Source organism: Megalobrama amblycephala, linkage group LG17 (genome assembly GCF_018812025.1).
Source record: "Megalobrama amblycephala isolate DHTTF-2021 linkage group LG17, ASM1881202v1, whole genome shotgun sequence".
In the NCBI taxonomy this organism is placed as follows: domain Eukaryota; kingdom Metazoa; phylum Chordata; class Actinopteri; order Cypriniformes; family Xenocyprididae; genus Megalobrama; species Megalobrama amblycephala.
This window is the reverse complement of record NC_063060.1, coordinates 4,646,033-4,660,848: the sequence shown is the minus strand read 5'-3', so window position 1 is coordinate 4,660,848 and position 14,816 is coordinate 4,646,033. Positions and strand designations below refer to the sequence as shown.

General features: G+C 37.3%; 1 protein-coding gene across 1 annotated transcript in view; it reads left to right on the top strand.

Annotated features, from left to right (window-relative positions):
* plpp2a (phospholipid phosphatase 2a) overlaps positions 1–14,816 on the top strand; it is a 39,696-nt gene that overhangs the window by 21,519 nt on the left and 3,361 nt on the right. The window contains exons 2-4 of the mRNA XM_048163221.1: positions 6,709–6,860; positions 10,802–11,064; positions 13,880–13,937. Of these exons, the coding sequence (XP_048019178.1) occupies positions 6,709–6,860; positions 10,802–11,064; positions 13,880–13,937 (473 nt within the window). The remainder of the gene's footprint in view (positions 1–6,708; positions 6,861–10,801; positions 11,065–13,879; positions 13,938–14,816) is intronic.

Below are 14,816 nucleotides of genomic sequence, written 5' to 3'. Positions count from 1 at the left end.
TTTCATCAGTTCTTGTTTTTCTTTATGCATTTGTACATTAAGAATACAGCAAGACAAGCTATTAGTCCCTTTTTTAAATGCCATTTATCATGTTCAGTGACACTTTAAAAAGGACACCATACTATTAAGACTTAGCTAGATAATAAACTGCACTTTTAGTAAATAAACAGTAAAACTACAAATATTGTCTTAAGTAGGCCTAAATAAAAGTCTTACGATCAAAGTTATAATTTGTGGCCCTTCGCATTTCATTTGGTTAAAATGCGGCCCTCTTGGCCTCTGAACTTGAGTACCCCTGAGCTAGAGTCTGAACACTGTTGTTGTAAGCACTGCGATCCGCCTCCTCTGAGTTGGCAGATCCTCTGCCAGCGGAAATTTCCTGCACATGCACTCTTAATAAAATCCCAACGCTTGAACTCTACCATGTGACTGCAATTCTCAATCAAATCCTAGCTTCCAGATCAGTTGGAGATCTTCATCTGCTCTGTAAATGCTCACATCTCAGTTCTCTAAACTGCATCAGTGATCTTCTCAGAGAGTTTCACATCCTTCAGGTTAAACCAGTATTCAGCACAAGCCGAGAGTGAACGTGCTGAACACCTCAGCGTTAACCGTCAGGATGTAAAAGGAAGAACTGACACTAGATTTGCAGTCCTGCTTGAAAACGTTTTTTTTCTTTTCCATTCCCTTCATGCTAAATATCAGAGCTGCTCTAGAAGTGTCTAGGTGTATATGTTTATACAAAAAAAAAGTATTTTAAATAAAACATTGATATTTATTAATATGACAGTTTTAAAATTGTCCATATTAGCTCTAATTAGGGTGTGTTCACATCTGGACAGGTTTGGTTCGATTAAAACGAACTCTAGAGGTTTCATTTGTTCAAGTGTGAACGCTGCCATCTGAGCCCTGGTGCCAAACAAGCGGACCGAGACCCCTCAAAAGTGGATCTCGGGGTGTGTTCACACTTGTAGTTCAGTTTGCTTGGTTTAAAAAACAAACAAACAAACATTTAATCCTGCTCCGCTTAGCGTTTACATTGGCATTTTTAACATTGAAACTAAAGATACTGAACTTAAAGGCATAGGGATACGTTCACAACATGATTGGTTGGATTTAATGACGTATATTTCATGACAGTTCTTACGACATATCCAAAACAATGCTGTGTTCTGGGCTAAATGCATGCATAGCCTACACGTATGGAGCAGAAGCTACGCAACCTCTGCATCTGTTTTCAGGCCTTCCCTGCTTAGGTCTCTGCAGTGCTGGAAAGCTTTTATAATAGTAAGAGTCCTAAAGCTCTTGCCTGATCATACCCATTTTTTTTCTCTAATATGTCTCTCAGCTATCTCCCTTTCTACAGTCTTTCTTCAAATCTCTCTCTTGCTAACACGTCCCATACTGCTGATTGGCTCACTCTCTCCTCCACATCATGAGTGGACACGCCCCTACTGCTGATTGGCTCAACCCCTCCCCCCCATCATGATTGGACATGCCCCATACTGCTGATTGGCTCAATTTCTCTCCTCCACATCATGAGTGGACACGCCCCTACTGCTGATTGGCTCAACCCCTCCTCCCCCATCATGATTGGACACACCCCCTACTGCTGATTGGCTACAAATGTGCGTTGTGCTGTTCGGTCCGATTCACTTTCAACAGCGTTTCTCAAAAATTGAGCCTACATATGATGGTATTTTGACCACCTGGTAACTCATGAAGAGCTTAAAAAATGTGTAAAAGAGTCAAAACAGTGGCAGGAATCCCTCCGTCATACACACAAATGAAGATCCGCTGTGAGGAGATGCGGTTCTGATGCCTGTTCTGAAACTGAGATGGGCAACATCGTGACTATGACAAGAAAAAACAGTATGCTTGAGCATTCTGTCCTTTTATAGGGTTGCATCTTGTGACATCTTGTCCTGTTTTTGGTTTTTGTTGGTTCTTCATATTTCATTTGAACCACACCAGAGTTCGTTTGGAACTTGTTTGGTGTGCACCAGGGTTAGCGTTCACACTTATTCAAATGAACTGCACTAACATGCAATTCGTTTTAAATCATTTTAATCGAACCAAACATGCCAAGTGTAAACACACCCTCGGCCCTCTTCCAACTGAACTCTGGTGCAGTTCAACTGTAATATGAACGCAACACAGACAAAAGACATGTAAACGAACCCAAAACAGGATGTGATGTGGGATGTGAACCCAAAAAAGGACAGAATGTCCAAGCGTACTGTTTTGCCCATTACAGTTCGGCACAGGCATCAGAACCGCACCTTCTCGCAGCGGATCTTCATGAGGGAGGAATTCCTGCCGCTGTTTTGACTCCTTTACACATTTGTCACACATCCCAGCAAAACAACCCAGAACTAACGAAAACAGAAGGTAACAGAAAGACGACGAAATCAGAGGACCAAAAACTCTTATATCTTACTCTGCAGGTGTTTCAGATAATGAGTACCTCATAAGTCCCACCCCACAAGCAAAACTAGCTCAGGGGACCGTCACAATAAGCTCTTTTCGAAGCAAACAAACCCTTAAAGTTGATGAGCAGATTTGTTTTGCTATCCTAACAACACATGACACAACACAAATGTCATTGTTAAAGTGTGTAATTTAACCAAGCGGAACAGCAAAAATGATTATTTTTAAACCTGTTTCCTGATCTTAGTTATCTACAGCTTGAACTTGTTATATTGGTCAGCGGTTTTGCTCTAGATGACCTGAATATTTTTAAACTGAGGAAAACCAAATGATACAATCTTTCCAAAAAAATGAAGGAAGAGGGAGAACCTGCAAAAGACAGATAGTGATGGAAGAAGGAAGGGAGAGAAAATGCTTTGAGTGGAAGGAGGTTAAAGGTTGTTTTGTGTGTTTTTACAGTCTGACGTCCAGATAGAGATCTGATAAAGACTGTTAACCTGCCTTGATGATCCTTCAAGGCTCTGAATGTCCTGTAATAGTGGACGATCCTGTTCAGTCTAACCTTCGCACGCATGATTTGAGAGTCTCGTGTGAAGTAACCTTTAACTTGTTTGAATCAGGGGCTGCGTTGTACTGAAAGGTTCAACCCTTTCATTACAATGTTATCAGTTTGAGTCACAATGTGGCTCTGCTCCCAAATAGTGAGTTATGTAGGAAGCATGTTGCGCACGTTCCCAGAGCGAAGACTGTTTCGAAAGTCTAGTTATGCTGTTTTACCTTCTCGTTCAAATTTAGGTAGTCTTGTCTTCTGCAGAGAAAGCAATCCCAGTATGCTCTGCGACAAAGCTAAGTGAAAAAAAATTATGCAAGTTGGTGGAAGTGAGAGAAATGTAAAATTATTAATTATATATAAGGTTTCATTTGTTAACATTCGGTTAGCTACATAAGTTGTATGAATTAACAATGAAAAATACTTTGCAGGCATTTATGAATCTTAGTTTCAGCATTTACCAATACATTATTAAAATCTGAAGTTGTATATTTTAAAAATATTTAATGGACCTGAACTAACAGTGAACAGTTCCGTGTCATTCCGTGTCAAATCAACCAAATTTCGGAAACTTCCCCGGCTCCAATTTTTGATTTTGTTAATATTTTTTTCTGTAGAAAGACAAACATAAATAGTGACGAAAGCCAAAATATTAAATGTCACAGATGTAGATTTACTGAGTTATCCACTATTTTGTATAGGGTGGTCAAAATGACAATTTTCACAAGATTTGGAGCCAAATTAGAGGGGTGTAAAAAAGATTGCAGCATCATTATTTGATTTTTACACAGAGATTGGTAGGTCTAATAGTAAAATCTGTTGACTTTAGCTATATTTGTTTCATTATATGCCAACAGTGACAGTTCAAAAATGGAAAAAAAGCACTTCTTGTGTTTTTTGCCTCAAGTTTGCATGCCTGCAACTCAAGAAGTATTAAAGATGTCTTAATATCCTTTTAGATTCTGGTTCTTAACAAAATTTCCTTTTGGTATCTTGATTTTGATGGTTCAATCCAAGAGATATGGAGATCTTAATGCGGCTCCATGCGTAAATTGGTAAATTGTACACATTTTCAGTGGTCAAAAACCAAATGTTGGTCACTTTGCATACATCTGATATTTGTTATTTTAAAGAGGAATATCTGAAGAACAAATAATGTTGAAATTAGAAATGTATCTCATGTTTTTCTATCAACTCAATTGCATAGAACATACCTGTTGCCATAAATATTCCTTTTCCAAAGTTTGCATGACTGTAACTCTAAAAGTATTAAAGATATCTTATATTCTCATTCTTAATAAACTTTTCTTTTTGAATCTTTATTTTCAAGGCCCTATAGTTCAGTCTCATAGATATGGGGATCTCAAAGCAACTCCATGTTCAAATTGTTGAATTTTACCCATTTTCACTGATCGAAAACCAAACGTGGATCACTTTGCACACAGCTGATACTTATTGCATTAGTAAAAGGAATGTCTGAAGAATAAATAATGTTTGAACTAGAAATGTATCTTGTTTCCATCTATCAAAAGAACTGCATAAAACATCTCTCTGAGTGCCTCTGGTTGAGTTGACATGGAATGACCCAGTTGTATTTTTATTAACTTACATTAACAAAGATTAATAGATACTGTAGCAAAAGTATTGCTCATTGTTAGTTAATGCATTAACTAATGTTAACTAATGGGATTTTATTGTAAAGTGTTACTGATTTATTTAAGCTAGCCTGGAAGTCTAATTTCTCTTAGAATAGCAGCTTTTTATTTATATGTAATTTAATGTGGAATTATTTTTACTTATGCATAAATTAACTTTATGTAAGCAGTTGACAGCTAGGTTAACAGTAACTCTGCCTTCATTGACACCGTAAGGTTCTAATTAAAGTTTTATGAGTTCCCAAAAGACGACCCCCAAAGCTCATTGTCATCCCCTCGCATCCGTTAAAAGACAGCTTTACAGTCGAGTTCATTGTGAAAATGTGTGTGGTTGCTGGTGCCATTGTGTCAGTGTTATGAGTGTAAGCCAGTTTTTTCTTTTTTTTTCCTTTTACAGCCTGTCTGGGTTTATGGACATTTCCTTTTGTGTAAGAAAAAGCTTGTCGTCTTTGTGTCTGAAAACAATGCATGCTTACTCAACACAACACATGTTAAACCTTTCCCAGGATGTCTTGTTGGAAGTAAAATGGGGATTTTTTCTTTCTGGAAATAGAATATGAGGTATGGAATGGATGACCTACAGTACTAACAGTGCTTCTTAAATAAATATTATATATTAAAAGCCAAAAGTGCCTTTGCAAAAAAAAAAAACCCTAAAAATGCACTCTGATACAAACATACAGTGATCATGAAAGTGCTTTTGAACACTCATTTTATTGCATTAGATAACAAAATAACAATAAATGATAATAGAGCTTGAAACAATTAAAAAAAAAAAAAAAAATTTTCATCCTCAATATGTAACTGTTAATTGTTTTATACTTTAAACTTGATTTTAAAAATTTAAGTTTGACCATTTAAATAAAAAAAAATATTTTATTTATTAATGGAAGTATTTTAAAATTGCCTTTTTTTTAAACTTTTTTTCTTACAATTTTTGTTTGTTTTTAAATATGATTTTCTTATTAATTTTATGTTCTTAAATGATTGTTAAAATGGATTTTTAAATGTTTTTATTTTTCTATCTCATCCTTGCTTTATAAGTCGTATGTAAAGCACTGAATAAATGAATGAATAAACTTGCCTCGCCTTGCCTATAATATGAAAGCTGAAAATATTTTTTGTCAAATGTTTTGCTTGAAAAGTGTGCGTGTTTTAATTTTTTGTTTAACAAAAATGCCATTTGGTTTGATATATCTAATGCAATAACATTCACTGTCCAACTTCTTTTAAGAGCCTTTAGTCCTTTAGGGAGAACATCTTTTGTCGTGTTCTAGTCCTAGTACTGCTTTGAATATGTCATTTGGTTACGTACATCTGCTTCAGTTCTTCTCTTCTCTTGTGTGTGTGGATTCAAGTAATAAAATATGACTGGACTCCAAGGTCCTGATCCTGGGAAAGTTACCGTTGCTTTGGGAATAGAAAATATGTTGATGAACTTGAAGCAAATATATTTCACTCTGCCTGAATATCCAAAGATTATTTTCCCTCTACGGTCCGTGATAAATCTGATTGGCATCTTTGCCGTCCTATGGGAAAAGAGCTGCGTGGAATAATCAGGCTTTGAGAAACACGACCAGAGTTATAATTATTCCCTCTCCTGGTTCTCATGACTTCTGATTTAAAAAAAAATAGTGGATTTGCACATATTGGAGACATAAATCAGCGCTTTTCCTGGTTACAAGATACTGTTGTGGGCATCCGTTGAACTGACATCTGGTGCCGTGACCCTGGCGATAATTCCCACTGATTTCCTGTATCCGGATGGCAAGCGGAAGATTATCCAGCATTACTGAATCCACAACATGTGCTTGACATTTATGATTAGTCAATATCTCTTGATGTGGAAAAGTCTGTTGTACACTATCTGTGTTGATTTTCATATTTTCTTCCTGCGCGATTCGCAAAAGCACAGATGAACTTGAATGTCATCTGTTTCGTATTATAAAAGCTTTTTTTTGTTGTCGTTCTCATGGAAAATTCAACGTAAGACATGCACTAGATGATTTGTTTGATGTGTGTTACTGAGCTAGCCATCTGAGGCCAATAATAATGCTGTTGTTTGTGTTTCAGTGGCAATGCCATTCATCACAATGACCATCATGTTCCGGCCGTACCAGCGTGGCGTTTACTGCGATGACGAGACCATACAATACCCCTACAGACCAGACACCATCTCTCACAAAATGATGGCGGCCGTTACCATTTCCTGCTCCATCATTATCGTGAGTCTCCACCAATCAGTCACCTGAGTGAACCTTTAAAGGGGTCCTTTTTACATGTTCAACTTTCTTTAGTGTGTAATGTTGCTGTTTGAGCGTGAAAAAGGTCTGCAAAGTAATAAAGTTACGCCAGTCGAGTTTATATCAGTCTATATCAGAACTCTCTATTCTTATTCTTTATTTCTGAATTCCCTGAAACGCCTCCATTGTAGTCTTGAGTTTTATTCTGGGAACGAACATGTCACAATATTCCTCATTTAAATAATTCCCGCCCAAGGAATATGCAAAATAAAGAGGCGGGGCCTGGTTGAGTTAGTTAGTAGTGTGTTGAAACTCACGGTTATGGTAAGAGGCGGGACATTTCACAAACACGCTCGAAGCGATTGACCAATCACAACACACTGATCCAGCCTACCAATCAGAGCGCATTGTGCTTTTTGGAAGGAGGAGCTTCATTGAGACAGGAACTAAACAGAGCGTTACTGACAGACTGGGAAGAGAGGAGCTGCAACAATGGAGAATATGTGAAAAATAATGTTTTTTGAACATTCAAGCATGAAAACCTTTTCTAGTAGAGCCCAAAAACTACATCAAGACTTTATAAAATGGTGTAATAGATTTTAAAGGAATAGCTCATCCAAAAATTAAAAATCTGTCATCTACAAATAGGAATATTGTACATTTTTCTTTCTAATAAAAGGAATTAGTCAACCCAGGCTAAAAACGTGCATAATTACTGCACAATGATTGAATGTTGCTTCTTGCGCAGTTTGTGACTCTTTTAATGTGTAATATCTAGTGTGGCACTAAAAATTCATTAAATTTTCCCCAAAACAGTTGAATGTGGTAATCTAGTAATGTTTTCTAAAGTTGGTGTTATGTTTCACACCATTTTGGTTTTGGAAATTAAATATCTGGTGAGTGGCACTAATGTTAATGCTTTATCGCACTAAACCTAACTAAGGGTACGTTTACACGACAACGATGTGCTAAAAATGGAAAAGTTTTTCCTTTTGCATTTTTGAAAAGTTTTGCATACAGATGACAACATTGTCAAAATGTTCCCCGTTCACACAGATCTGCAAAAGCGGCTAAATCTGCTGTGTTCTCCTGCCAGGCCAGTAGTTGGCAATGTCACTTTGTAAAGAAACACTACACAATTACGGTAGTTTTTAGTTGAAAACGGTGTGGTTTAAACACCCCCTAATAGTGTAAACAAAAGCAAATGTGAGATGTGAATTTGGTGAAGCAACCATGTCATTTTAGCTTGTTTGCACAAGTCTTTAAAGGTCCCGTTCTTCGTGATCCCATGTTTCAAACTTTAGTTAGTGTGTAATGTTGTTGTTAGAGTATAAATAAAATCTGTAAAATTTTAAAGCTCAAAGTTCAATGCCAAGCGAGATATTTTATTTAACAGAAGTCGCCTACATCGAACGGCCAGTTTGGACTACATCCCTCTACTTCCTTCTTTAATGACGTCACTAAAACAGTTTTTTGACTAACCTCCGCCCACAGGAATACACAAGAGTTGCGTTTGTAGAGTGTGTTTGTCGCCATGTCGTCGAAACGCTGTTATTTTCATCCCGCAGTCCAATCACCGGGTCTGATTCCGGCTCAAATTGATAGGGTAAAATTAAAGACATGTTTACAATAACACTGAGCGTATGCATCTCTACGTTATGGTAAGAGGCGTGACCTTTCGCTAAGCTGCTGTCGAATCACAACACAGGAACCGCTGGCACAATCAGAACTCGTTACGTATTTCTGAAGGAGGGACTTCATAGAACAAGGAAGTCATCAGCCCGTTTTTATGACAGTGGAAACAGCGGTATACATATAAGTAAATTATGTGAAAAATACTGTGTTTTTTTACACGCGAAACATGAACACATGTTATATTGCACACTATAAACACAATCAAAGCTTCAAAAAAACACGAAAAACGGGACCTTTAAGCTCTTTTATCATGACCCCTGTTTCACAGGTAACCGTGATTTTGCCAAGTAAGACATGTTCCTGGATCGATATATCCTGGAACAACATTCCTGTCTGAAATTTTAATACTAAGCCTATCCCTACCCTTAAACCTTACCCCACCCATTACTTTCCCTAAAATCAGAGGTATTTTGGAACAAAACCAGCAACACTTGCTGGAGGGATCAGAAATAAACAAGAGCTGGAGCTAAAAGCTTAAGACTTTAATTTTGCCATCGCGTTTCGGCACACAGGTCTTCGTCAGGGCTAAAAGGTTACAGGTGTGTGTAGGTTCCTTTAAGTACAAACTGAGACAAAATTCAAACTTACAATGAACCAATGAAAAAAATTGCATATAATAGCATCCATCAATCACAAAATTTATGATAATTGATCATGCATCAACCAATGGTCATCAACCAAAAAGAAAAAAAAAGAAAAAAAAGGGTAGTTTTAGTAAACATGTACAATATCAACCCCTATAACATATACATAAAATTACATATAATATCATATGATATAATATCAAATGATAGGTGAATAACACTGATGTACAAACACCTAAACCTGGTTGTAAGCCTAAACTTGACATAAACTGTATACTTACTCAAATCTAATTAGTTGATTTGTAATGTTATTCCAAGATCAACAAAGATGTTGATCCAGGAACACGTTGTACTTGATGAAATCACATTCACCGTGTTTCACAAGACTCATACCCGAGCCCTCCACATTACAATGGTGAGCTACTGAGCAAATTTAGCTGGTTACGTAATACAAACATCAAAATGTATTAGGCCATGGATACGCGGTAAAGTTTCGGGAGTGACAACCGAATTTAGCTGCAGTGTGTACGTAGCCTTAGTTTACAAATCATTCACTATGGTAAACGTGTTTTGAGGTCATGGCATGGTTTTGTACACTGAACCACATGAAAATAAGTCTTCATTAATCAATAATCTGTAACTGTAATCATAATTTGTGTGAAAAGCAATAAAAGTTTTACTGCGACTATAGTGTTTATTTCAACCGGAAACTGCAGTGAATTGTATATAGGTACGTTTTTGGTGTTTTGCAAAAATGAAATTAGAGCCATGTTTTTACAGTGTAAAACAGGAATGTTATGTTGGAAAAAGTGAACAGTGACTCTGGCTGTCAAGCTTCAAAGAGGTACAATAAAAGTAGTCTAGAAGACCAATATAATTAAACTAATGTGTTTCATGATTTCAACTCAGTGATTCAGTGATTCAATCACAATGGTTCTCATGAAGCTCACTGAAAGGGAAGATTTTCCTGAAGAAAAAAAACACAACAAAAAAAAACACATCTATCCTAGAAATTCAGAAGAGCTGGAATATAACGCAAAATTCAATATAAATTACTTTAATTGTGTTTGACAGTAGTTCACAGAGATGACATTTTTACCTTTATGTACAAAAGATGAAAGAAAGAAAGTCATATAAGTTTGGACTTTTAATTCTTCTGTGAACTGTTGTTTTAAGAAGCATCATAACTGTCTGAAGGGATTTGTTGTGCAAGCAGCCAGTTGCAGTAATTATGAAATGAAATTTCTGTGCTGTATTTGATTGTGAAAAGATGCAGGTTGGCTTTGTATTGTGGCCACATGTTCTGAACTTCTGAGAGAACATTGTGATTAGTTCAGTATGATTCATCAGAGTACAATTCAAAACATGAGTCATTACATCAGACAGACTCATACATTTACTTTTATTAATCCTAAGGCAAGTTTATGTTACATTTGATAGTTACACAATGGTGCTTGACATTATAAAAATCAAAACAGATGCATACAAAATTAAATAAAAAATTGATTCAAAATGTTTTCCAAATCAAATAAGAAGAAAAGGGAAGACTTTTCTTGCTGAACTATTGCAATGTACCAATATTTACTCATGCATCATTATTGCTATTGCTCAGACTTAAAAGCTTTATGGTTTCCTCTCTTGCAGATCACTTCCGGAGAGGCTTACCTGGTCTACACTAAACGCCTTTACTCCAATTCAGACTTTAACCAGTACGCTGCGGCGCTCTACAAAGTGGTGGGGACGTTTCTGTTCGGCGGGTGTGTGAGCCAGTCTCTGACCGACATGGCCAAGTACACCATCGGACGCTTGCGGCCCAACTTCATGGCAGTTTGCGCTCCAGAAGTGTGTGAGGGCTACGTGCTGGAGATAAACTGCACGGGAAACCCTCGCAACGTGACAGAATCCAGGTACAGAAGCAGGGGATGGGAAGGGCCAGTGTCAGAGGTCACAAACTGCTAACCTCACTTCCTGTATTTGTTTATTTTTGCTGTTCACCTGTTGTTTCGCTTCCTGTTTGTCCAGTACATTTGTGCTTTCTTAGGCTGTGACCTTTGCAGTCCAAAGGTCTCAGTAATGTTTTCAAATGTCATGTGTCCTCAAGAGGCTTGAATATTAATAGAATTGATTATACATGCAGTAGAATGCATGACCTGTGGTCAAGCGCCTTTTGCGTGTTTTGTTTACTGTAAGACGATACATCACTTCTGTCTGGGCGATTTGTCAATTAGGGGAACTAATTCCATCAGTATTCTTCTTCTTCTTCTTCTGCTCTTGAGTCTATGGCAGCCCATAGAACCATATGGTAAAAAGTTGTGACATTTGGCACACTGATAGAGGAAAGTCTGTACATTAATCATAGCAATTTTGGAGTCTCTAAAGCCTCATTCAGACTGTTAGTCCAAATCCGATTTTTGTGCATATCCGATTGAAATCCGATCAGATTTAGCAAGTCTGAACAGCTAAAAACCACATGAAATGCGTTTTTTTTTTTTTTTTTTCCCCTAATAAATATATAACAAATCCTTTTCGAGCTACATTCATATGTGGTTTGGAATCCCATTCAAATCGCTTTTCTGGAAATCCGTTTCATCTGGAAATCCGGATTCCACAAGATTTATGTGACGTTCTCATGCAACGTAAAACTTAAACGTCAGACGTTGTAATAAGAAACATGCTGAAAGTCGCTGCAGAAATGCAAAATGTTTGAGACCGGGGGAGACTATACCAGCCTCCTATGTTTCTGCCGTTGCCTCATCTTGTTGCAGTTGTTGTTGTTTTTGGCATATACCTACGAATGCAAAATCAGATATTCCGGAAAACGAAAAAGCGCCATGGACACACAAATTCGGATCTGAACACTTGTGATGCACAGTGTAGACATTACATTTTTTAGATCAGATTCCAGTCAGATACACAATTAATCAGATTTGGACTGACAGTCTGAACAAATCAGTCCCTCTAGCGCCACCAACTGCCCAAATTTGCACTCATGCTAATATGCTAATAACTTTTGAAACGTACAGGCTCTGATTCCTTGGCCTCAGATGATTCGATTGTATTTTTCCGCCATTTGAATTTACTTTTTCAAACGCCCCCTTGAGGGTTGCTCCGATTTTCACAAAAATTGAACCAGATCATGTTCAGACTATGTACACACAAAAACTTGAATCAGATCGAATAATGTGCGAACGAATTTGACGAAGAGCATGCCAAAATGGATGTGAGGCTTTATCTCCACAATGCTTTAGCATATTCAGACCAAACATGGTGTGTGTTATGACAACCATGACCTGAGGATACCTGCACAGTTTTGTCACAGTGCCACCTAGTGGTCAGGAGATATGAAAAATGGCTTTTTTGCTTATAACTTCTAAACGCTTTGGCCAAAAGTCACAAAACAAGATCCCTTTAGATTTGGTACAGCCTGCCGAGTCGAATGATACCCAATTTTTCCATATCGGCTATTTTGGGCATCAGCCATTTAGAATTTCGTCGTAAAATGCTATATTTAACGAACACGCTGGCATATTGTTACAAAACTCGTTAAGTGTCATCGGCACCAAGCCCTGAAGGTTGGCTGCGCCACCTTGTGGTCAAGAATTATAATGAAATTTAAAAAAATGCTAATAGCTTTTCATTAATTTTTCCTACTGTAATGAAACTGGTCTTAATAGATTCCTTGGGTCATGTCAAGAACATAGATACCAATTTTGCTATAGTCATCCAAACTATCTGTGTGCCATTTTGATTGTCTTTAAAAACCTACTTTTTCAAACTCCTTCTAGACTGTTGCTCCGTTTTTTATGAAAATTGAGTCAGATCATCCTCAGACCTTGATGACTAAAAAACTTTGAATTCAAGTCAATTCGTCAATCTATGTCTCCACCACGCTTTTGCGTAACCGTGACCTCAGGGTACATGCTCAGTTTCAGCACAACGCCACCTTGTGGTCAGGAGATATAAAAAAGCTATTTTTTGCTTCTAGCTTCTGAACAACTAAACCAAAATTCTAATCCAAAAAAATTTAAAACCATTGTCACCCAACACCAGACATCAGTGCCACCTATTGGTCAAAAGTAGTAAGCAATTATGTCACATTACAAGTGATTGTATTCATGGGCTTTCAACAATTTTGCTTAAAACGGTCTCCAAATGTCTTTACTCATTTTTGCAGTTGGTCTGATGCTCCGGCCTTGATTTTTAGCTCCTCATTCTGCCTCTGTGATGCTTGACCCCTTAATTGCTGCTTGCGGCTATGTTTATTATTATTATTTGTAATCCTTCTAAAGATTTTTACATCATGTATCACTATATTTAAATGATCTGAGATTTACTGTTAGCTTTAAGTATTATCACCAAACTGATCAGTATTTCAGCATTTTAATTAAGAAGTTAATTTCTTTATATTTTTCATAAATAAAAAGTGAATTGATGAACTTGTTTACAAGTCCAAGAGTTATGAAGCTCTTTCTCCAAAAAGTAAAAAATGTTAATTGGCATCACACACTGTATTAAAAATTCACATCATCACACGTACCAAAATGCACTTTATGGATGTGCAATAAATGTTTTAACACAGTTGAGATCTTAAAGTGAAGAATGACCCATAAACGTGTCATTGTAAGTGATTCGTGAACTGTGAAAATGATTCTTTTTCCTCTCTCCCTCTGTTGTTTTGTATCTGTCCGATCCGCCCTTCCTTCATTGGTTGTGTTGCACCAGGCTGTCGTTTTACTCCGGTCACTCCTCCTTCGGGATGTACTGCATGTTGTTTCTGGCGGTGAGTTGTCACAGTTGTCTTCCTCTTCTACAATCATGCTGACACAGAAGACTAGTGTAGATAGATAAAGGAGACCTTCTCAGAGCAACAGGAAACACGATGGAGACAATAAACTATTACCTCAAACAATGTCTCAAGCTCGAAATCAAGACAGTATTCAATGCTTAAAGGGAACAGTTCAACCAAACGTTGAAAGAGGACCTATTATGCCCTTTTACAAAGTTATGATTTTGTTTTTGGGACCTACTAGAATAAGTTTTCATGTTTGACTGTTCAAAAACCATTATTTTTCCACATTGTTGCAGCTCCTCTCTTCCCAGTCTGTCAGTAACGCTCTGTTTAGTTTCCTGTCTCTATGAAGCCCCTCCTTCTTAAAAGCACAATGTGCTCTGATTGGTTGACTGGAGCAGTGTTTTGTGATTGGTCAAGCGCTTTGAGCATGTTTTGGAAATGTTCCACCTCTTATCATAACCGCGAGTTTCAACACACTACTAACTCAACCAGGCCCCGCCCCTTTATTTTATCAGACTTTTTTCATGCTCAAACAGCAAAAAAAAATAGTTGGACATGTAAAAAAGCATAATAGGTTCTGTAATCATTTACTCATCCTCACACCTGCATGACTTTTTTTCTTCTCAGCATGAATGTTCTTCAGAATTTCTCTGTTCTTTCACAAAAGAGTGAAAGTCATAAGAGGTTGGGGCGACATGAGGGTGGATTAATAAACACTTAAAAGTTTCTGGTTGCTTCACTCATGTTCAAACGTGTCTGTAGTTAAGATGCTGCCAAGTCGTATTCATACAAGGTGCTTTCCCGTAACTTTTAAAGAATTGCAATGGCTTTCATTTCATTTCCTTCTACTGAATGCACAAGATTGAT